The sequence below is a fragment of the Poecilia reticulata genome, chromosome 2 (genome assembly GCF_904066995.2).
Source record: "Poecilia reticulata chromosome 2, P_reticulata-male-v2, whole genome shotgun sequence".
Classification (NCBI taxonomy): Eukaryota; Metazoa; Chordata; class Actinopteri; order Cyprinodontiformes; family Poeciliidae; genus Poecilia; species Poecilia reticulata.
This window is the reverse complement of record NC_088831.1, coordinates 12,177,909-12,201,367: the sequence shown is the minus strand read 5'-3', so window position 1 is coordinate 12,201,367 and position 23,459 is coordinate 12,177,909. Positions and strand designations below refer to the sequence as shown.

The 23,459-nt window shown below is 41.2% G+C and overlaps 3 protein-coding genes and 1 non-coding gene across 5 annotated transcripts; all 4 read right to left on the bottom strand.

Moving 5' to 3' along the window:
- Positions 1–971: 971 nt before the first annotated feature.
- Positions 972–1,043, bottom strand: trnad-guc (transfer RNA aspartic acid (anticodon GUC)). The gene has a single exon. It is a non-coding gene; the product is annotated as a tRNA-Asp (tRNA).
- Positions 1,044–3,193: 2,150 nt separating this feature from the next.
- On the bottom strand, positions 3,194–9,491 carry LOC103461572 (uncharacterized). Its single transcript, XM_081614067.1, has 10 exons — positions 9,311–9,491; positions 7,895–8,585; positions 7,705–7,770; positions 7,365–7,614; positions 7,006–7,071; positions 6,808–6,903; positions 6,605–6,673; positions 5,292–6,381; positions 3,806–4,926; positions 3,194–3,318 (listed from the first exon to the last, which is right to left on the bottom strand). The coding sequence occupies exons 6-10, from the start codon at positions 6,881–6,883 to the stop codon at positions 3,194–3,196; spliced, it is 2,481 nt and encodes an 826-aa protein (XP_081470193.1). The 5' UTR covers positions 6,884–6,903; positions 7,006–7,071; positions 7,365–7,614; positions 7,705–7,770; positions 7,895–8,585; positions 9,311–9,491.
- Positions 9,492–10,516: 1,025 nt separating this feature from the next.
- LOC145547703 (uncharacterized) lies at positions 10,517–16,796 on the bottom strand. 2 transcript variants are annotated; one of them, XM_081597552.1, is made up of 9 exons: positions 16,312–16,796; positions 16,122–16,187; positions 15,782–16,031; positions 15,423–15,488; positions 15,225–15,320; positions 15,022–15,090; positions 13,709–14,798; positions 12,219–13,339; positions 10,517–11,731 (listed from the first exon to the last, which is right to left on the bottom strand). In XM_081597552.1, exons 5-9 carry the CDS (start codon positions 15,298–15,300, stop codon positions 10,701–10,703), a joined length of 3,387 nt encoding a protein of 1,128 aa, XP_081453678.1. In that variant the 5' UTR covers positions 15,301–15,320; positions 15,423–15,488; positions 15,782–16,031; positions 16,122–16,187; positions 16,312–16,796; the 3' UTR covers positions 10,517–10,700. The 2 variants fall into 2 exon arrangements, with proteins under 2 accessions (XP_081453678.1, XP_081453675.1); XM_081597549.1 differs by having other exon boundaries at positions 15,782–16,187.
- A 1,196-nt stretch (positions 16,797–17,992) lies between these two features.
- LOC145554402 (uncharacterized) lies at positions 17,993–22,354 on the bottom strand. Its single transcript, XM_081614058.1, has 4 exons — positions 22,111–22,354; positions 20,629–21,749; positions 19,105–20,144; positions 17,993–18,034 (listed from the first exon to the last, which is right to left on the bottom strand). The coding sequence occupies exons 1-4, from the start codon at positions 22,266–22,268 to the stop codon at positions 17,993–17,995; spliced, it is 2,361 nt and encodes a 786-aa protein (XP_081470184.1). The 5' UTR covers positions 22,269–22,354.
- Between the last annotated feature and the right edge of the window lie 1,105 nt (positions 22,355–23,459).

Sequence of the window (23,459 nt, the reverse complement as noted above, 5' to 3'; positions counted from 1 at the left end):
CATCTCACAAAAAAATTAACACAGATTGAAATGGAATATATGATTTAGTAAAAATGCTGACTTTATCATCATCACACATGGTTGACATGATACGATAGTCAAACATACTATACATACAGTAGCAATGACAATAGTTGCGGTTTGTTAGGCAGTGTCATAATACTTCAGACATCAGCATGATTTTAATTCAGCTTCAGTGTCAGGCACCGACACATAAACCAAACATAACATTAAATCAGAAAACAAATTATATGACTAGATAACGCCAGACACCGAAGTAGTAGAAAGTAACGCTACCGCTACATGTAATATATTCGGCCGAAAAGACGCGACCGTGACGATAAACATGTTTTATATCCATCGGCATCACTTACCTATTAAAATGAAGAAGGATGGATGTGAAGATCGCTTTTCTTTGATATTTTTCCTCCTCTCCGCTTAACGCCGGTAATTTGTCCTAAAAATCTCAGTCTAACAGCCGGAAAGTTGTCTTCCTCTGAATCCAAGTGTGTCACCCCCGGACATAAGATTGAACAGCGCCACCACGGCTTAGTGGTCAAAAATATATTGCGTCCGTAGTGGTTTAGGACTACCATTGGAAATGAATGGGAAACGGTTTAGGGCCGTTTAGCTAAACAATTCTCAGCTGCCACGCGGGAGGCCCGGGTTCGATTCCCGGCCAATGCAACATATTTTTCATTTATGCCCAAATTTTGTACCTTTTTCTCAAAATTTTGCTAAAAAATTCAATGCTTGTGAAATAAGTCTAAGCAGTTTCAGAATCCTAATTAAGCCACTCTCTCATGCTCAACAGCAGCTTCAAACTAGCATAAAGTTGTTAATGCTGGTCCTGTGAACAATAATTTTGAACTAGATGTTTTTGCCACAAGTCTGTCTTGATGATATTCATTGCACTAAAACGGTAAGTAAAGGACCTTCCACAACTAAAAAGGAAACAAAAACAAGTTTCACTCCCCGTCGGGGAATCGAACCCCGGTCTCCCGCGTGACAGGCGGGGATACTCACCACTATACTAACGAGGAGATGATGTCTGTGACTTGCCACGCCTGTTAAAAAACTCCTGACCTACTACAGCTCCTGCGTGTCTGTCTACATGTTTGTCTGCCTGTGGCGGCATTTCATTGTATGTAGGCATTGGTGGTTCAGTGGTAGAATTCTCGCCTGCCACGCGGGGGCCAGCCGCGAATAGGTGTAATGCGCTGTCACCATGCAAAACAGGACATACCTGCAGGACCCGAGTTCGACTCCCAGCTCTGGCAGAAGCTTATGTTACTTTACCCAATCTTTTCTATTTTTAGTGTTTATATTCTAATAAATACATATTTATTAGAAAACAATTACTTCCCACCCACAGATGGAAAAACCACATAACTCTATGAAAATGTAAAAAAATTTCCTTATTCATGTAATAAGGAAACAAATCACCAAAGACTCTGGAATGGTTGTGTCTTTGTGGGTCCAGGTTCAATTCCCAGCCCAGTGTCAATAAATGTTGCAGCCGTTATACTGTAAATTGTTTCAAATTCTGGTAATTGTTTGAAATTGCAGTGATAGAAAATAGAAGACCTCTGATTACAGGCATTGTAGCATTATTGTTTGGTCTAAAACTATACAACCAAACAGCTACAATGATTTACTAATTGTGACTCCCTTATAATTATTTTGTCTGTTTTAATTATTATAATTAAATGTATGATAATATACTGCTAGTAGGAGTCATTACTCTTTTAGCAGCATAATACCTTAACTTAACTTGTTCCACAGGGTGGCAATTAACACACTGAACTCTCAGATTCACTAATTACATAGTTACTTATCTGTATATATGTAAATATAACCACATATATGTGGTTATGGTGATAAACCAATCTAAAAACATATTGGTTTATCGCCAATACATGGTTCCATTTTTGGAACTGATCTTGTTTTGTAAGATCAGTTCCAAAGCAATGCATTATTTGCATAGTTTTTGAACTGATCTTAAATCTTGTATAAATGTACATTGACAGTGAATAAATTATATTCTATATGCATAGTTTACATTGATCTCATATAATGTGTAATTTAGTAAAAAAAGAAGCACATTTGTTGACATATTTATATTTACTTTGTATTAACAGAGAAAAACAACAGTTTAAATATTTACATATTCAACTTTTACATTACAAAAGCTTGCCATATTTACAGCATATTTTGATTTTTTATCTATATAAATATACGGAATATAGAATAATAATAGAATACCTAAACATCTCAATAGAACCATGTAATATTTATTTTTCTTTTCAGCCATCCATCTTTGTCGCTCTGCCTCATAAAAAGGTGATTTGCAGAATTCCTTCCAAGTCATCTCCTTAGCCATACCCTGAGACTTGTACATGGACAGAACCTTTGCAGGACAATATATGTATTTCCCTGCCACACCAGGGAACCCAGAGTGGATGTGTGGGCTATTGGGACCTTGTTTGAGGTCCATGTGGCAGAACCTGCAAACCCGGCCAGTTGGCTGAGGTTCTGTTCTTTTTCTTTCTTTTCAGCCTTCTCATCCACCCGCTTCTTGGTTTCCAGGAGTTCCTTTGGAAAAAGGTGGTGGTGGAGAACTCCTCGAAGGTCATGTTGGTGTTGATAGTCCTTCTGCGGCATATGTGTCATAAACCTTTTTAGAGCAGTAAAAGTACCTAACGGGCCCCTGCTGAAAGAAGAAGTGAACGGAGGAGCCAGAAGTCTCATAACGAGACTTAGGCTGTCCGCAAGACAGACACCTTTTGGTTTGTTTCTTCTTCTGCTGCTGCTCGGGTTGTTGACTCTGCTTTTGTAAAATTCCCTCCACTATTTTTTCTAGGGATTCGGCTGTAATTGGTGTTGCTGAAGCGGGAGTAGGTGGTTGAAGACATCGGGCTGGATGGCGGTCACATGAACACTGGATGGCTGACCCTCAGTTAATGAGTGCCACAGTTCCTGTGTGTCCAGCAGTTTCTCAGGGCTTGTATTCATTGCAGAACTGGTGTTAAGTAGCTTGCCACATGTTTCACATACCCAGAGATGTGTCGCTTAGTAGTTGGGTGAAACATGCTGTTAGGATCCGTGGCAGTCTGATGAACAATCTGTGCATACTCCTGATCTACCACTTTCAGGATGTCTTTTTCCCCATGGTGTTTCTGAAGCAAGCCATCTATTGCCTCTTCATTTGTGGGGTCCACCGTGTGTGGTCTAACACAAAGACACGCCCACCTGTCTTTACAGGTCCAGTGCGGGCACTTCTTGGTGAGGACCTCAGAGGAAGAGGATGTGAAGTCTCTGAAACACAATGAAGTAAAAATCATTAGTCTAAGGTATAAATTCAAAAAATTGAACGCATAAATGTAAATACTGCCGTGAAAACTGGTATAAGAGAGTGAGATCTGTCCAGGTACACGCAGAAAACGGAATAAAGGCCTGAGAAAGGCCTGAGAAATAACAGCAAATCTTGTATATTGATTTAATGATGATTAAGAGAAACAAGTATAAAATATACACATGTAAGAGTAAGAATGTCTGTACTGTGTAATCAAAATATATGTTCTGTATTCGTGATTGATTAAGATGTAATAATGCATTATAGAGATTTAGGTTTGTGTCTTTGAATTGACAGTAACAACTTGATTGTTGTATAATGATCACTAATTATTAAGGAATAGGCTGCAACATTTATTGACACTGGGCTGGGAATTGTGGTGTGGTGAGATGTGGGCGGGGCTGACTAACTGCGTAATAACAAACAATACATAGCATTGTGTTTGCTCACCTTTTGGAGAAATTTGGGCAATTTCACAAGAGGAAGGACTAGAGGCCGGTTGGGAGGCTGATCTCTCTGCAGGTGGAGGAACAGTTACAGATGGAGGTTGTATTTCCTCAGTCTTGGGTGATAGCTTTGAATGAGGTCCTTCTCCTCTTTTTAAAGACTTGTGCTTGTCCCAGTCAAGAGGTACTGGCCGACACCCTGGTTCTTTGTACTCAAGTCCAAATCTTTCTCCAGTGTCCCTGTTTGAGATGTGAAGTGCAGGGTACTTTTCCTGGCCAGTGATTCTTTTTGCAGATGTATTTAACTCAGCTATCAAAGCTGGATCAAATACAGCAGGAAGGACAACTCCAGGCTGCTTCAGGTCCACCAGTCTCTGATAGTTCCAACGCACAACTCCTGTCATGCCCTGTGCTTGGAACAGCTCAGTGGAGACCACATTTCCAGTTACCCACTGAGCCTGATGGAAATGGTAGCCCTCTTGCTGAGACGTACCTCGCACAGGAATCCAGATGGGGACCTTTGCTACTTCTCCTGGCACATGGTTGAGCTGAAGTGTCCCACCATGTCTGTACATTATTCCCTCAGACAGCTCAGGGTCACTCAAGCATCCTCTGAGAATATGTATTCGCTGAATGCGCCACGTCTTCAGCATAGAGAACTTGAACAGAGGGACGTCGTTAGGATCCTTGGCCAGGTGAAAATGCTTCATGACTCTCTCCACTCTGTCCAGCAGCTCTGTGGGAGGTGGTATTTTGGTCCTGCAGTGCTCCCGGATGTGTTGTTTTGTTGGATTGGGAGGCATAATACCACAGGACACATAGGCCTCCTTCAGCTTCTTCAGATCCTCCTGATCTACTACAGAGAAAGCAGCAGAGAGGAGCTGACAGAAAGTGCTGAAAAGAAGGTGATGTTCTGATGTGCACTCCCTTGAAAAGCGCTGCAAACAGTGGAACAAGTCCAGCTTCACGACAATGTTTGAATTGTAGCATGACCTAGAGGCACAGGTGTTTGTTAGGGGTCCTGAAGTAGCTGCAGACACAACGGAAGGGGTTGTTCTCCAGGCATCCCAGTTTAAATGCTCACCAGGGATGGATTCTTCGATCTTGAAGGAAGCACAGCAATCCCTAAAAAATATATGAAAGGATCTTTAACAATCAACAGAAAAATTAGTGAACAATTTCCCAAAGGAGGGAGGGAGGGAGGGAGGGAGGGAGGGAGGGAGGGAGGGAGGGAGGGAAGGAAGGAAGGAAGGAAGGAAGGAAGGAAGGAAGGAAGGAAGGAAGGAAGGAAGGAAGGAAGGAAGGAAGGAAGGAAGGAAGGAAGGACATACACATTGCCTAATTTTTTTAAATAGACATGATTTTTAATTTGGGATATTTGTGATATTTCAATTTTTGATGTTGTCTTTCTGTATGCGTCTCTCATGTGAACCACACCAGAATTTGTTGCAGTTTGAAAAGCAATGAAAGCAGTGGGTGGCTGTTCGTACCTGTGCACCCAGTGGAAGCCTGCCTTCTCCACTCCAGCGTCATCGTACCTCTTGGCCATCCCCTGGTACATTGGTTCCAAGGATTTTTCACTCTCTGACTGAACCATGACCCAGGAGACAATTAACCAGTGTTCATTCATAATTGCGTAGCTGGACATGATTCCAGATGCTAAAGTGACCTTTCGTGCCACCTTCCTGGTGTGATCAGACCTGAAGACCTGCCCAAATGTGCCTTGAAGGAGTCTTGACAAAGCTGGCTCTTGACGTCTGTACTCCTCTAGCAAACAGTCTGTGAGGTAGAAAGCAGACACAGAGATACCACACCAGCCATTTGGATCTTCATAGGAGTTAAATGGATAGGGTGTGTGGCTTTTTCTGAAGAACTGCCCAATGGTCCTCTGTCCCTGTACCCCAGCCTCTGCATCCCAGACGCTCTCAATGGCCTGTAGATAAGCTAAATGAGCTCGTTCATATTTGAGATGCATGAGCTCATTCACTTGCTTGGCCATATCTGCTGGTGACTTTCCGGTGCGTCTGAGTTCATCCATGACTGACTTACAGATGGCCTTCTTGTAAGTAAGAAATGCAGGCAGCAGGTTGGTGAATCTTCTGGGCAGCTTCTCAAGCCAACGAGGACTGTCAGCAAACCAGGTCTTCCGACAAGACTTACAGCAAAGTCTAGAGGACAGGATGTAATATTGCCCACTGGTCCCAACAATCACCCGAGGTCGGCCCACACCAGCGGAAACTACTTGTGGTTGAGGACATCCATGAAGACATGGGAGGTTGTAGTTATTTTTCAGCCTCGACATAATTTCATTTTCAGGTTTCCAAATAAAGAATGGGTGAAGCTGAAAAAAGTTGGGCGACGGGAGCTCAGCCACTGTGTCTATGAGCTCAGGCTGTGGAGGATGACGCCAGAGGGAAATTGCATTTCCAACATTTCGCACAGGACGAGACCCAGGCCACAGGCCAAGATCTTGCAGCTCTGTCCTCATCCACAGTTTCTGATGCTGAGAACAGTTCCAGCTGTTCATGTCATGATCATGTTGAATCAAGGGCACATGAAAGGGTGGCTGAGCTGAGGAAGCTGTAAAAAATAAAGATATGAAAAGATATGAAAACACATGGAATTAGGTTCCCAGTAATACAAAAATAAAAAATTAAATTACAAATTTGTAAAATGTGTTCCAAATAGTAGCCACATTATTTACTAAATATTTGAAAGACAGTGTGGAAATGCTTTTAATAAATCAAACTACTCAGAGTAAAAAATAAAATAAAAAAGTTTTTTGGATGCAATCTGTTCTTACCGTCTTCAGCACTGTCTGCAAAGGAAAGGACTCTCTGTGCAGTGGTTGAAGCTGCGCTTGCACTGGAATCTGAAGAGAAGTGTTTTCATTCTGTTATTTCTCTGTGGCTTCATTATATATTAAGACAACAGATAAAGTAGCTGTGAATAGTGATAGTGCTACCTATGCAACAAACAGATCTTTAAAGATTAGTTTAAACTAACCTTTAACCTCTGATTCTTTTGCACTTGCTGTTTCCTTCACCATAAATGACAGCTGTGATGGAAGGGCCACAGGCATCTTTTGTGTGATTGCCAGGACTGTAAATAGTCAGAAGGAAGTAAAAAAAAAGAACGTTTATTGCCTAAAAATATTTACAAGTATAAGATTTCTATTCAACAATATAATTTAAAACTCTTTACTGCCAGCTGTTGAGGATTCCGGTTCACCTGATGCGTCAAAAGGCCTGGATACTGTTGCAGTTGGTCCTAAATAAAGAGAATATATCAGTCACTGTGTAAATCACAACTGAACTCGACAGATGGTGTAGGTGAAAACTCAAAAAGTTGTACTTTTATTCCTTCTGCTTATTAGACTTCTAAAAATATTTAGAAGGTCATTTCCAAATGTGGGAAACAAAACAAACTCCACATTGAACACTTGACTTTTAGCTTTAGCAGGAGGAACAACAGCACTTAAATAAACATGCTGTTAGTAACAAATAATTCAAAAAAAAAAAAAAAAAAAGAGGTAAGCATGCAGAATTGAAATCTATACTCACCAGCCTCTCCATCAATTCATAGTCCTTTGACATGCAGAGTAACGGTAGCAAACAGCAATATTGTAACAGGAACTTGACCGGAACGTGGCCAGAACACAGGAACATGGTCAAGGCTCAGGGTTGGAGGGTTATTCATCGTAAGAGAGAATAATACTCCAGTTCTGAAACCTCCTATTTTAAGAAAAACCTGTCTTTGCTCTTGAAGATGCTTTTGACACTGGGGTTCTCTCTGTTTCCGATGACCCTGACACTGGATACGCAGAGATAAATGTGTGAGAGAAACTAAGTGCAAGCAGAACATATTTTAGACTTTCAGCAAACAAAACCATAATCTGTTTACTGCTCAAGATTTTAGAGGGTGAGATGTTTAGCATTGCAGCCTCCAATCCTTCGTCCTCCTCCATCACTATAAGAGACAAAAAAATAATTGTATACAAAAATCAAGGATCAATCGGAGGAATATTTAATTTTTAAGGCAATATTTGCCCTGTCATCTTAACACTTTTAATGCACCATTCTTTATTGCTCACCCAGAGATGTATCTGGTTCACTGGATGGTGTGTTGGTTTGACTGGAGGAGGACTGTTGTCTCTTGAGCAGGTACTGCTGCAGCTTCTTCATCCTGGTCCCAGGAAGGCAGGTCTTCTTCACTATGAAGGCAGCATAACCATCTTCTCTACCATCCCATATTTCCTTCCACGTGCTCTTGGCCCGAGAACCAAAACCAACCAGCTGGTCATGTTCAGAACAGGCTGCTGTAACATTGTCTCTGCTGGCTTCATATTCCAGGGCATCTTTAATTTCTTTAAAACTGAGAGCATATTTCACAAAAGTAAGGAGGCTTACTTTGCTAAGGCTCTCAGTTATACAGATCCCAGCTTCCTCCTCCTCCTGAAGGTTTCTGATGAGGTACAAAGTGTAACCTGCATCATTTTCTAAGAGCCATCGGAAACTCTTCCCTTTATATTTTCCAAATTGGAGGCTGTAATCTCCCAGGACCTCTGACACATCTGTGACATCCCCTCCTCTTTCCCGGACCACAGTCAAAGCATTCTGCCGCACAACATCCTCTCTCTTGGGCTCAGACTTGTCCCACAGACTGGGATTATTTTTTATTTTCTTGGCCTCAGGAGAGGGATCCTGGAGAAGAAAGCCAAGGGGTCCCTTGCGGAAAACCACACTTAGTCTCCCTGGATAAAAAATGGTCTTCTGCATTTTGACCTAGTATGGAGCAAAAAAGGATGGATCAGGTGTTAAACAAAATACTTTAAAAACTTTGAAATACATTTTCTTTAAATGTTATGATTAATACATTAGAGCTAATCAATGTAGAAGAGTACATTTTAATTAAATTCCAATTTTATATGAAATATAAATAAAACAAGGTTTTGTTGTGGAAAAAAATATTTTATCTAGAGTCTGGAAGAGGCCTAATTAGAAATGTATTAAAACAAATACAGCCAAAGACAGGAGGGACATAAGATATAATTTTTATCTATGTTTTTATTTACTTCTGCTGTAATCAGATCCCCATTTACGAGTATAATCTGATTTAAAAGAGACGTGTTTGATCATCTCACAAAAAAATTAACACAGATTGAAATGGAATATATGATTTAGTAAAAATGCTGACTTTATCATCATCACACATGTTTGACATGATACGATAGTCAAACATACTATACATACAGTAGCAATGACAATAGTTGCGGTTTGTTAGGCAGTGTCATAATACTTCAGACATCAGCATGATTTTAATTCAGCTTCAGTGTCAGGCACCGACACATAAACCAAACATAACATTAAATCAGAAAACAAATTATATGACTAGATAACGCCAGACACCGAAGTAGTAGAAAGTAACGCTACCGCTACATGTAATATATTCGGCCGAAAAGACGCGACCGTGACGATAAACATGTTTTATATCCATCGGCATCACTTACCTATTAAAATGAAGAAGGATGGATGTGAAGATCGCTTTTCTTTGATATTTTTCCTCCTCTCCGCTTAACGCCGGTAATTTGTCCTAAAAATCTCAGTCCAACAGCCGGAAAGTTGTCTTCCTCTGAATCCAAGTGTGTCACTCCCGGACATAAGATTGAACAGCGCCACCACGGCTTAGTGGTCAAAAATATATTGCGTCCGTAGTGGTTTAGGACTACCATTGGAAATTAATGGGAAACGGTTTAGGGCCGTTTACATAAACAATTCTCAGCTGCCGCGCGGGGGCCAGCCGCGAATAGGTGTAATGCGCTGTCACCATGCAAAACAGGACATACCTGCAGGACCCGAGTTCGACTCCCAGCTCTGGCAGAAGCTTATGTTACTTTACCCAATCTTTTCTATTTTTAGTGTTTATATTCTAATAAATACATATTTATTAGAAAAACAATTACTTCCCACCCACAGATGGAAAAACCACATAACTCTATGAAAAATGTAAAAAAAATTTCCTTATTCATGTAATAAGGAAACAAATCACCAAAGACTCTGGAATGGTTGTGTCTTTGTGGGTCCAGGTTCAATTCCCAGCCCAGTGTCAATAAATGTTGCAGCCGTTATACTGTAAATTGTTTCAAATTCTGGTAATTGTTTGAAATTGCAGTGATAGAAAATAGAAGACCTCTGATTACAGGCATTGTAGCATTATTGTTTGGTCTAAAACTATACAACCAAACAGCTACAATGATTTACTAATTGTGACTCCCTTATAATTATTTTGTCTGTTTTTAATTATTATAATTAAATGTATGATAATATACTGCTAGTAGGAGTCATTACTCTTTTAGCAGCATAATACCTTAACTTTAACTTGTTCCACAGGGTGGCAATTAACACACTGAACTCTCAGATTCACTAATTACATAGTTACTTATCTGTATATATGTAAATATAACCACATATATGTGGTTATGGTGATAAACCAATCTAAAAACATATTGGTTTATCGCCAATACATGGTTCCATTTTTGGAACTGATCTTGTTTTGTAAGATCAGTTCCAAAGCAATGCATTATTTGCATAGTTTTTGAACTGATCTTAAATCTTGTATAAATGTACATTGACAGTGAATAAATTATATTCTATATGCATAGTTTACATTGATCTCATATAATGTGTAATTTAGTAAAAAAAGAAGCACATTTGTTGACATATTTATATTTACTTTGTATTAACAGAGAAAAACAACAGTTTAAATATTTACATATTCAACTTTTTACATTACAAAAGCTTGCCATATTTACAGCATATTTTGATTTTTTATCTATATAAATATACGGAATATAGAATAATAATAGAATACCTAAACATCTCAATAGAACCATGTAATATTTATTTTTTCTTTTCAGCCATCCATCTTTGTCGCTCTGCCTCATAAAAAGGTGATTTGCAGAATTCCTTCCAAGTCATCTCCTTAGCCATACCCTGAGACTTGTACATGGACAGAACCTTTGCAGGACAATATATGTATTTCCCTGCCACACCAGGGAACCCAGAGTGGATGTGTGGGCTATTGGGACCTTGTTTGAGGTCCATGTGGCAGAACCTGCAAACCCGGCCAGTTGGCTGAGGTTCTGTTCTTTTTCTTTTCTTTTCAGCCTTCTCATCCACCCGCTTCTTGGTTTCCAGGAGTTCCTTTTGGAAAAAGGTGGTGGTGGAGAACTCCTCGAAGGTCATGTTGGGTGTTGATAGTCCTTCTGCGGCATATGTGTCATAAACCTTTTTAGAGCAGTAAAAGTACCTAACGGGCCCCTGCTGAAAGAAGAAGTGAACGGAGGAGCCAGAAGTCTCATAACGAGACTTAGGCTGTCCGCAAGACAGACACCTTTTGGTTTGTTTCTTCTTCTGCTGCTGCTCGGGTTGTTGACTCTGCTTTTGTAAAATTCCCTCCACTATTTTTTCTAGGGATTCGGCTGTAATTGGTGTTGCTGAAGCGGGAGTAGGTGGGTTGAAGACATCGGGCTGGATGGCGGTCACATGAACACTGGATGGCTGACCCTCAGTTAATGAGTGCCACAGTTCCTGTGTGTCCAGCAGTTTCTCAGGGCTTGTATTCATTGCAGAACTGGTGTTAAGTAGCTTTGCCACATGTTTCACATACCCAGAGATGTGTCGCTTAGTAGTTGGGTGAAACATGCTGTTAGGATCCGTGGCAGTCTGATGAACAATCTGTGCATACTCCTGATCTACCACTTTCAGGATGTCTTTTTCCCCATGGTGTTTCTGAAGCAAGCCATCTATTGCCTCTTTCATTTGTGGGGTCCACCGTGTGTGGTCTAACACAAAGACACGCCCACCTGTCTTTACAGGTCCAGTGCGGGCACTTCTTGGTGAGGACCTCAGAGGAAGAGGATGTGAAGTCTCTGAAACACAATGAAGTAAAAATCATTAGTCTAAGGTATAAATTCAAAAAATTGAACGCATAAATGTAAATACTGCCGTGAAAACTGGTATAAGAGAGTGAGATCTGTCCAGGTACACGCAGAAAACGGAATAAAGGCCTGAGAAAGGCCTGAGAAATAACAGCAAATCTTGTATATTGATTTAATGATGATTAAGAGAAACAAGTATAAAATATACACATGTAAGAGTAAGAATGTCTGTACTGTGTAATCAAAATATATGTTCTGTATTCGTGATTGATTAAGATGTAATAATGCATTATAGAGATTTAGGTTTGTGTCTTTGAATTGACAGTAACAACTTGATTGTTGTATAATGATCACTAATTATTAAGGAATAGGCTGCAACATTTATTGACACTGGGCTGGGAATTGTGGTGTGGTGAGATGTGGGCGGGGCTGACTAACTGCGTAATAACAAACAATACATAGCATTGTGTTTGCTCACCTTTTGGAGAAATTTGGGCAATTTCACAAGAGGAAGGACTAGAGGCCGGTTGGGAGGCTGATCTCTCTGCAGGTGGAGGAACAGTTACAGATGGAGGTTGTATTTCCTCAGTCTTGGGTGATAGCTTTGAATGAGGTCCTTCTCCTCTTTTTAAAGACTTGTGCTTGTCCCAGTCAAGAGGTACTGGCCGACACCCTGGTTCTTTGTACTCAAGTCCAAATCTTTCTCCAGTGTCCCTGTTTGAGATGTGAAGTGCAGGGTACTTTTCCTGGCCAGTGATTCTTTTTGCAGATGTATTTAACTCAGCTATCAAAGCTGGATCAAATACAGCAGGAAGGACAACTCCAGGCTGCTTCAGGTCCACCAGTCTCTGATAGTTCCAACGCACAACTCCTGTCATGCCCTGTGCTTGGAACAGCTCAGTGGAGACCACATTTCCAGTTACCCACTGAGCCTGATGGAAATGGTAGCCCTCTTGCTGAGACGTACCTCGCACAGGAATCCAGATGGGGACCTTTGCTACTTCTCCTGGCACATGGTTGAGCTGAAGTGTCCCACCATGTCTGTACATTATTCCCTCAGACAGCTCAGGGTCACTCAAGCATCCTCTGAGAATATGTATTCGCTGAATGCGCCACGTCTTCAGCATAGAGAACTTGAACAGAGGGACGTCGTTAGGATCCTTGGCCAGGTGAAAATGCTTCATGACTCTCTCCACTCTGTCCAGCAGCTCTGTGGGAGGTGGTATTTTGGTCCTGCAGTGCTCCCGGATGTGTTGTTTTGTTGGATTGGGAGGCATAATACCACAGGACACATAGGCCTCCTTCAGCTTCTTCAGATCCTCCTGATCTACTACAGAGAAAGCAGCAGAGAGGAGCTGACAGAAAGTGCTGAAAAGAAGGTGATGTTCTGATGTGCACTCCCTTGAAAAGCGCTGCAAACAGTGGAACAAGTCCAGCTTCACGACAATGTTTGAATTGTAGCATGACCTAGAGGCACAGGTGTTTGTTAGGGGTCCTGAAGTAGCTGCAGACACAACGGAAGGGGTTGTTCTCCAGGCATCCCAGTTTAAATGCTCACCAGGGATGGATTCTTCGATCTTGAAGGAAGCACAGCAATCCCTAAAAAATATATGAAAGGATCTTTAACAATCAACAGAAAAATTAGTGAACAATTTCCCAAAGGAGGGAGGGAGGGAGGGAGGGAGGGAGGGAGGGAGGGAGGGAGGGAGGGAAGGAAGGAAGGAAGGAAGGAAGGAAGGAAGGAAGGAAGGAAGGAAGGAAGGAAGGAAGGAAGGAAGGAAGGAAGGAAGGAAGGAAGGAAGGACATACACATTGCCTAATTTTTTTAAATAGACATGATTTTTAATTTGGGATATTTGTGATATTTCAATTTTTGATGTTGTCTTTCTGTATGCGTCTCTCATGTGAACCACACCAGAATTTGTTGCAGTTTGAAAAGCAATGAAAGCAGTGGGTGGCTGTTCGTACCTGTGCACCCAGTGGAAGCCTGCCTTCTCCACTCCAGCGTCATCGTACCTCTTGGCCATCCCCTGGTACATTGGTTCCAAGGATTTTTCACTCTCTGACTGAACCATGACCCAGGAGACAATTAACCAGTGTTCATTCATAATTGCGTAGCTGGACATGATTCCAGATGCTAAAGTGACCTTTCGTGCCACCTTCCTGGTGTGATCAGACCTGAAGACCTGCCCAAATGTGCCTTGAAGGAGTCTTGACAAAGCTGGCTCTTGACGTCTGTACTCCTCTAGCAAACAGTCTGTGAGGTAGAAAGCAGACACAGAGATACCACACCAGCCATTTGGATCTTCATAGGAGTTAAATGGATAGGGTGTGTGGCTTTTTCTGAAGAACTGCCCAATGGTCCTCTGTCCCTGTACCCCAGCCTCTGCATCCCAGACGCTCTCAATGGCCTGTAGATAAGCTAAATGAGCTCGTTCATATTTGAGATGCATGAGCTCATTCACTTGCTTGGCCATATCTGCTGGTGACTTTCCGGTGCGTCTGAGTTCATCCATGACTGACTTACAGATGGCCTTCTTGTAAGTAAGAAATGCAGGCAGCAGGTTGGTGAATCTTCTGGGCAGCTTCTCAAGCCAACGAGGACTGTCAGCAAACCAGGTCTTCCGACAAGACTTACAGCAAAGTCTAGAGGACAGGATGTAATATTGCCCACTGGTCCCAACAATCACCCGAGGTCGGCCCACACCAGCGGAAACTACTTGTGGTTGAGGACATCCATGAAGACATGGGAGGTTGTAGTTATTTTTCAGCCTCGACATAATTTCATTTTCAGGTTTCCAAATAAAGAATGGGTGAAGCTGAAAAAAGTTGGGCGACGGGAGCTCAGCCACTGTGTCTATGAGCTCAGGCTGTGGAGGATGACGCCAGAGGGAAATTGCATTTCCAACATTTCGCACAGGACGAGACCCAGGCCACAGGCCAAGATCTTGCAGCTCTGTCCTCATCCACAGTTTCTGATGCTGAGAACAGTTCCAGCTGTTCATGTCATGATCATGTTGAATCAAGGGCACATGAAAGGGTGGCTGAGCTGAGGAAGCTGTAAAAAATAAAGATATGAAAAGATATGAAAACACATGGAATTAGGTTCCCAGTAATACAAAAATAAAAAATTAAATTACAAATTTGTAAAATGTGTTCCAAATAGTAGCCACATTATTTACTAAATATTTGAAAGACAGTGTGGAAATGCTTTTAATAAATCAAACTACTCAGAGTAAAAAATAAAATAAAAAAGTTTTTTGGATGCAATCTGTTCTTACCGTCTTCAGCACTGTCTGCAAAGGAAAGGACTCTCTGTGCAGTGGTTGAAGCTGCGCTTGCACTGGAATCTGAAGAGAAGTGTTTTCATTCTGTTATTTCTCTGTGGCTTCATTATATATTAAGACAACAGATAAAGTAGCTGTGAATAGTGATAGTGCTACCTATGCAACAAACAGATCTTTAAAGATTAGTTTAAACTAACCTTTAACCTCTGATTCTTTTGCACTTGCTGTTTCCTTCACCATAAATGACAGCTGTGATGGAAGGGCCACAGGCATCTTTTGTGTGATTGCCAGGACTGTAAATAGTCAGAAGGAAGTAAAAAAAAAGAACGTTTATTGCCTAAAAATATTTACAAGTATAAGATTTCTATTCAACAATATAATTTAAAACTCTTTACTGCCAGCTGTTGAGGATTCCGGTTCACCTGATGCGTCAAAAGGCCTGGATACTGTTGCAGTTGGTCCTAAATAAAGAGAATATATCAGTCACTGTGTAAATCACAACTGAACTCGACAGATGGTGTAGGTGAAAACTCAAAAAGTTGTACTTTTATTCCTTCTGCTTATTAGACTTCTAAAAATATTTAGAAGGTCATTTCCAAATGTGGGAAACAAAACAAACTCCACATTGAACACTTGACTTTTAGCTTTAGCAGGAGGAACAACAGCACTTAAATAAACATGCTGTTAGTAACAAATAATTCAAAAAAAAAAAAAAAAAAAGAGGTAAGCATGCAGAATTGAAATCTATACTCACCAGCCTCTCCATCAATTCATAGTCCTTTGACATGCAGAGTAACGGTAGCAAACAGCAATATTGTAACAGGAACTTGACCGGAACGTGGCCAGAACACAGGAACATGGTCAAGGCTCAGGGTTGGAGGGTTATTCATCGTAAGAGAGAATAATACTCCAGTTCTGAAACCTCCTATTTTAAGAAAAACCTGTCTTTGCTCTTGAAGATGCTTTTGACACTGGGGTTCTCTCTGTTTCCGATGACCCTGACACTGGATACGCAGAGATAAATGTGTGAGAGAAACTAAGTGCAAGCAGAACATATTTTAGACTTTCAGCAAACAAAACCATAATCTGTTTACTGCTCAAGATTTTAGAGGGTGAGATGTTTAGCATTGCAGCCTCCAATCCTTCGTCCTCCTCCATCACTATAAGAGACAAAAAAATAATTGTATACAAAAATCAAGGATCAATCGGAGGAATATTTAATTTTTAAGGCAATATTTGCCCTGTCATCTTAACACTTTTAATGCACCATTCTTTATTGCTCACCCAGAGATGTATCTGGTTCACTGGATGGTGTGTTGGTTTGACTGGAGGAGGACTGTTGTCTCTTGAGCAGGTACTGCTGCAGCTTCTTCATCCTGGTCCCAGGAAGGCAGGTCTTCTTCACTATGAAGGCAGCATAACCATCTTCTCTACCATCCCATATTTCCTTCCACGTGCTCTTGGCCCGAGAACCAAAACCAACCAGCTGGTCATGTTCAGAACAGGCTGCTGTAACATTGTCTCTGCTGGCTTCATATTCCAGGGCATCTTTAATTTCTTTAAAACTGAGAGCATATTTCACAAAAGTAAGGAGGCTTACTTTGCTAAGGCTCTCAGTTATACAGATCCCAGCTTCCTCCTCCTCCTGAAGGTTTCTGATGAGGTACAAAGTGTAACCTGCATCATTTTCTAAGAGCCATCGGAAACTCTTCCCTTTATATTTTCCAAATTGGAGGCTGTAATCTCCCAGGACCTCTGACACATCTGTGACATCCCTCCTCTTTCCCGGACCACAGTCAAAGCATTCTGCCGCACAACATCCTCTCTCTTGGGCTCAGACTTGTCCCACAGACTGGGATTATTTTTATTTTCTTGGCCTCAGGAGAGGGATCCTGGAGAAGAAAGCCAAGGGGTCCCTTGCGGAAAACCACACTTAGTCTCCCTGGATAAAAAATGGTCTTCTGCATTTTGACCTAGTATGGAGCAAAAAAGGATGGATCAGGTGTTAAACAAAATACTTTAAAAACTTTGAAATACATTTTCTTTAAATGTTATGATTAATACATTAGAGCTAATCAATGTAGAAGAGTACATTTTAATTAAATTCCAATTTTATATGAAATATAAATAAAACAAGGTTTTGTTGTGGAAAAAAATATTTTATCTAGAGTCTGGAAGAGGCCTAATTAGAAATGTATTAAAACAAATACAGCCAAAGACAGGAGGGACATAAGATATAATTTTTATCTATGTTTTTATTTACTTCTGCTGTAATCAGATCCCCATTTACGAGTATAATCTGATTTAAAAGAGACGTGTTTGATCATCTCACAAAAAATTAACACAGATTGAAATGGAATATATGATTTAGTAAAAATGCTGACTTTATCATCATCACACATGTTTGACATGATACGATAGTCAAGCATACTATACATACAGTAGCAATGACAATAGTTGCGGTTTGTTAGGCAGTGTCATAATACTTCAGACATCAGCATGATTTTAATTCAGCTTCAGTGTCAGGCACCGACACATAAACCAAACATAACATTAAATCAGAAAACAAATTATATGACTAGATAACGCCAGACACCGAAGTAGTAGAAAGTAACGCTACCGCTACATGTAATATATTCGGCCGAAAAGACGCGACCGTGACGATAAACATGTTTTATATCCATCGGCATCACTTACCTATTAAAATGAAGAAGGATGGATGTGAAGATCGCTTTTCTTTGATATTTTTCCTCCTCTCCGCTTAACGCCGGTAATTTGTCCTAAAAATCTCAGTCTAACAGCCGGAAAGTTGTCTTCCTCTGAATCCAAGTGTGTCACCCCCGGACATAAGATTGAACAGCGCCACCACGGCTTAGTGGTCAAAAATATATTGCGTCCGTAGTGGTTTAGGACTACCATTGGAAATGAATGGGAAACGGTTTAGGGCCGTTTACATAAACAATTCTCAGCTGCCGCGCGGGGGCCAGCCGCGAATAGGTGTAATGCGCTGTCACCATGCAAAACAGGACATACCTGCAGGACCCGAGTTCGACTCCCAGCTCTGGCAGAAGCTTATGTTACTTTACCCAATCTTTTCTATTTTTAGTGTTTATATTCTAATAAATACATATTTATTAGAAAAACAATTACTTCCCACCCACAGATGGAAAAACCACATAACTCTATGAAAAATGTAAAAAAAATTTCCTTATTCATGTAATAAGGAAACAAATCACCAAAGACTCTGGAATGGTTGTGTCTTTGTGGGTCCAGGTTCAATTCCCAGCCCAGTGTCAATAAATGTTGCAGCCGTTATACTGTAAATTGTTTCAAATTCTGGTAATTGTTTGAAATTGCAGTGATAGAAAATAGAAGACCTCTGATTACAGGCATTGTAGCATTATTGTTTGGTCTAAAACTATACAACCAAACAGCTACAATGATTTACTAATTGTGACTCCCTTATAATTATTTTGTCTGTTTTTAATTATTATAATTAAATGTATGATAATATACTGCTAGTAGGAGTCATTACTCTTTTAGCAGCATAATACCTTAACTTTAACTTGTTCCACAGGGTGGCAATTAACACACTGAACTCTCAGATTCACTAATTACATAGTTACTTATCTGTATATATGTAAATATAACCACATATATGTGGTTATGGTGATAAACCAATCTAAAAACATATTGGTTTATCGCCAATACATGGTTCCATTTTTGGAACTGATCTTGTTTTGTAAGATCAGTTCCAAAGCAATGCATTATTTGCATAGTTTTTGAACTGATCTTAAATCTTGTATAAATGTACATTGACAGTGAATAAATTATATTCTATATGCATAGTTTACATTGATCTCATATAATGTGTAATTTAGTAAAAAAAGAAGCACATTTGTTGACATATTTATATTTACTTTGTATTAACAGAGAAAAACAACAGTTTAAATATTTACATATTCAACTTTTTACATTACAAAAGCTTGCCATATTTACAGCATATTTTGATTTTTTATCTATATAAATATACGGAATATAGAATAATAATAGAATACCTAAACATCTCAATAGAACCATGTAATATTTATTTTTCTTTTCAGCCATCCATCTTTGTCGCTCTGCCTCATAAAAAGGTGATTTGCAGAATTCCTTCCAAGTCATCTCCTTAGCCATACCCTGAGACTTGTACATGGACAGAACCTTTGCAGGACAATATATGTATTTCCCTGCCACACCAGGGAACCCAGAGTGGATGTGTGGGCTATTGGGACCTTGTTTGAGGTCCATGTGGCAGAACCTGCAAACCCGGCCAGTTGGCTGAGGTTCTGTTCTTTTTCTTTTCTTTTCAGCCTTCTCATCCACCCGCTTCTTGGTTTCCAGGAGTTCCTTTTGGAAAAAGGTGGTGGTGGAGAACTCCTCGAAGGTCATGTTGGGTGTTGATAGTCCTTCTGCGGCATATGTGTCATAAACCTTTTTAGAGCAGTAAAAGTACCTAACGGGCCCCTGCTGAAAGAAGAAGTGAACGGAGGAGCCAGAAGTCTCATAACGAGACTTAGGCTGTCCGCAAGACAGACACCTTTTGGTTTGTTTCTTCTTCTGCTGCTGCTCGGGTTGTTGACTCTGCTTTTGTAAAATTCCCTCCACTATTTTTTCTAGGGATTCGGCTGTAATTGGTGTTGCTGAAGCGGGAGTAGGTGGGTTGAAGACATCGGGCTGGATGGCGGTCACATGAACACTGGATGGCTGACCCTCAGTTAATGAGTGCCACAGTTCCTGTGTGTCCAGCAGTTTCTCAGGGCTTGTATTCATTGCAGAACTGGTGTTAAGTAGCTTTGCCACATGTTTCACATACCCAGAGATGTGTCGCTTAGTAGTTGGGTGAAACATGCTGTTAGGATCCGTGGCAGTCTGATGAACAATCTGTGCATACTCCTGATCTACCACTTTCAGGATGTCTTTTTCCCCATGGTGTTTCTGAAGCAAGCCATCTATTGCCTCTTTCATTTGTGGGGTCCACCGTGTGTGGTCTAACACAAAGACACGCCCACCTGTCTTTACAGGTCCAGTGCGGGCACTTCTTGGTGAGGACCTCAGAGGAAGAGGATGTGAAGTCTCTGAAACACAATGAAGTAAAAATCATTAGTCTAAGGTATAAATTCAAAAAATTGAACGCATAAATGTAAATACTGCCGTGAAAACTGGTATAAGAGAGTGAGATCTGTCCAGGTACACGCAGAAACGGAATAAAGGCCTGAGAAAGGCCTGAGAAATAACAGCAAATCTTGTATATTGATTTAATGATGATTAAGAGAAACAAGTATAAATATACACATGTAAGAGTAAGAATGTCTGTACTGTGTAATCAAATATATGTTCTGTATTCGTGATTGATTAAGATGTAATAATGCATTATAGAGATTTAGGTTTGTGTCTTTGAATTGACAGTAACAACTTGATTGTTGTATAATGATCACTAATTATTAAGGAATAGGCTGCAACATTTATTGACACTGGGCTGGGAATTGTGGTGTGGTGAGATGTGGGCGGGGCTGACTAACTGCGTAATAACAAACAATACATAGCATTGTGTTTGCTCACCTTTTGGAGAAATTTGGGCAATTTCACAAGAGGAAGGACTAGAGGCCGGTTGGGAGGCTGATCTCTCTGCAGGTGGAGGAACAGTTACAGATGGAGGTTGTATTTCCTCAGTCTTGGGTGATAGCTTTGAATGAGGTCCTTCTCCTCTTTTTAAAGACTTGTGCTTGTCCCAGTCAAGAGGTACTGGCCGACACCCTGGTTCTTTGTACTCAAGTCCAAATCTTTCTCCAGTGTCCCTGTTTGAGATGTGAAGTGCAGGGTACTTTTCCTGGCCAGTGATTCTTTTTGCAGATGTATTTAACTCAGCTATCAAAGCTGGATCAAATACAGCAGGAAGGACAACTCCAGGCTGCTTCAGGTCCACCAGTCTCTGATAGTTCCAACGCACAACTCCTGTCATGCCCTGTGCTTGGAACAGCTCAGTGGAGACCACATTTCCAGTTACCCACTGAGCCTGATGGAAATGGTAGCCCTCTTGCTGAGACGTACCTCGCACAGGAATCCAGATGGGGACCTTTGCTACTTCTCCTGGCACATGGTTGAGCTGAAGTGTCCCACCATGTCTGTACATTATTCCCTCAGACAGCTCAGGGTCACTCAAGCATCCTCTGAGAATATGTATTCGCTGAATGCGCCACGTCTTCAGCATAGAGAACTTGAACAGAGGGACGTCGTTAGGATCCTTGGCCAGGTGAAAATGCTTCATGACTCTCTCCACTCTGTCCAGCAGCTCTGTGGGAGGTGGTATTTTGGTCCTGCAGTGCTCCCGGATGTGTTGTTTTGTTGGATTGGGAGGCATAATACCACAGGACACATAGGCCTCCTTCAGCTTCTTCAGATCCTCCTGATCTACTACAGAGAAAGCAGCAGAGAGGAGCTGACAGAAAGTGCTGAAAAGAAGGTGATGTTCTGATGTGCACTCCCTTGAAAAGCGCTGCAAACAGTGGAACAAGTCCAGCTTCACGACAATGTTTGAATTGTAGCATGACCTAGAGGCACAGGTGTTTGTTAGGGGTCCTGAAGTAGCTGCAGACACAACGGAAGGGGTTGTTCTCCAGGCATCCCAGTTTAAATGCTCACCAGGGATGGATTCTTCGATCTTGAAGGAAGCACAGCAATCCCTAAAAATATATGAAAGGATCTTTAACAATCAACAGAAAATTAGTGAACAATTTCCCAAAGGAGGAGGGAGGGAGGGAGGGAGGGAGGGAGGGAGGGAGGGAGGGAGGAAGGAAGGAAGGAAGGAAGGAAGGAAGGAAGGAAGGAAGGAAGGAAGGAAGGAAGGAAGGAAGGAAGGAAGGAAGGAAGGAAGGAAGGACATACACATTGCCTAATTTTTTTAAATAGACATGATTTTTAATTTGGGATATTTGTGATATTTCAATTTTTGATGTTGTCTTTCTGTATGCGTCTCTCATGTGAACCACACCAGAATTTGTTGCAGTTTGAAAAGCAATGAAAGCAGTGGGTGGCTGTTCGTACCTGTGCACCCAGTGGAAGCCTGCCTTCTCCACTCCAGCGTCATCGTACCTCTTGGCCATCCCCTGGTACATTGGTTCCAAGGATTTTTCACTCTCTGACTGAACCATGACCCAGGAGACAATTAACCAGTGTTCATTCATAATTGCGTAGCTGGACATGATTCCAGATGCTAAAGTGACCTTTCGTGCCACCTTCCTGGTGTGATCAGACCTGAAGACCTGCCCAAATGTGCCTTGAAGGAGTCTTGACAAGCTGGCTCTTGACGTCTGTACTCCTCTAGCAAACAGTCTGTGAGGTAGAAAGCAGACACAGAGATACCACACCAGCCATTTGGATCTTCATAGGAGTTAAATGGATAGGGTGTGTGGCTTTTTCTGAAGAACTGCCCAATGGTCCTCTGTCCCTGTACCCCAGCCTCTGCATCCCAGACGCTCTCAATGGCCTGTAGATAAGCTAAATGAGCTCGTTCATATTTGAGATGCATGAGCTCATTCACTTGCTTGGCCATATCTGCTGGTGACTTTCCGGTGCGTCTGAGTTCATCCATGACTGACTTACAGATGGCCTTCTTGTAAGTAAGAAATGCAGGCAGCAGGTTGGTGAATCTTCTGGGCAGCTTCTCCAGCCAACGAGGACTGTCAGCAAACCAGGTCTTCCGACAAGACTTACAGCAAAGTCTAGAGGACAGGATGTCATATTGCCCACTGGTCCCAACAATCACCCGAGGTCGGCCCACACCAGCGGAAACTACTTGTGGTTGAGGACATCCATGAAGACATGGGAGGTTGTAGTTATTTTTCAGCCTCGACATAATTTCATTTTCAGGTTTCCAAATAAAGAATGGGTGAAGCTGAAAAAAGTTGGGCGACGGGAGCTCAGCCACTGTGTCTATGAGCTCAGGCTGTGGAGGATGACGCCAGAGGGAAATTGCATTTCCAACATTTCGCACAGGACGAGACCCAGGCCACAGGCCAAGATCTTGCAGCTCTGTCCTCATCCACAGTTTCTGATGCTGAGAACAGTTCCAGCTGTTCATGTCATGATCATGTTGAATCAAGGGCACATGAAAGGGTGGCTGAGCTGAGGAAGCTGTAAAAAATAAAGATATGAAAAGATATGAAAACACATGGAATTAGGTTCCCAGTAATACAAAATAAAAATTAAATTACAAATTTGTAAAATGTGTTCCAAATAGTAGCCACATTATTTACTAAATATTTGAAAGACAGTGTGGAAATGCTTTTAATAAATCAAACTACTCAGAGTAAAAAATAAAATAAAAAAGTTTTTGGATGCAATCTGTTCTTACCGTCTTCAGCACTGTCTGCAAAGGAAAGGACTCTCTGTGC

Bases quoted from the DNA above. Each gene is read 5' to 3' on its own strand.
- LOC103461572 (XM_081614067.1), bottom strand. From the start codon at position 6,883: ATGCCTGTGGCCCTTCCATCACAGCTGTCATTTATGGTGAAGGAAACA. The intron at 6,382-6,604 runs GTAAGAACAGAT...TATTTTTTACAG, and splicing joins TGCAGACAGTGCTGAAGACG to CTTCCTCAGCTCAGCCACCC. The intron at 3,319-3,805 runs GTGAGCAAACAC...ATTGTGTTTCAG, and splicing joins TGCCCAAATTTCTCCAAAAG to AGACTTCACATCCTCTTCCT.
- LOC145547703 (XM_081597549.1), bottom strand. From the start codon at position 15,300: ATGCCTGTGGCCCTTCCATCACAGCTGTCATTTATGGTGAAGGAAACA. The intron at 15,091-15,224 runs GTTAGTTTAAAC...ACTTCTCTTCAG, and splicing joins AAAAGAATCAGAGGTTAAAG to ATTCCAGTGCAAGCGCAGCT. The intron at 14,799-15,021 runs GTAAGAACAGAT...TATTTTTTACAG, and splicing joins TGCAGACAGTGCTGAAGACG to CTTCCTCAGCTCAGCCACCC.
- LOC145554402 (XM_081614058.1), bottom strand. From the start codon at position 22,268: ATGTCCAGCTACGCAATTATGAATGAACACTGGTTAATTGTCTCCTGG. The intron at 21,750-22,110 runs GTACGAACAGCC...ATATATTTTTAG, and splicing joins GGCTTCCACTGGGTGCACAG to GGATTGCTGTGCTTCCTTCA. The intron at 20,145-20,628 runs GTGAGCAAACAC...ATTGTGTTTCAG, and splicing joins TGCCCAAATTTCTCCAAAAG to AGACTTCACATCCTCTTCCT.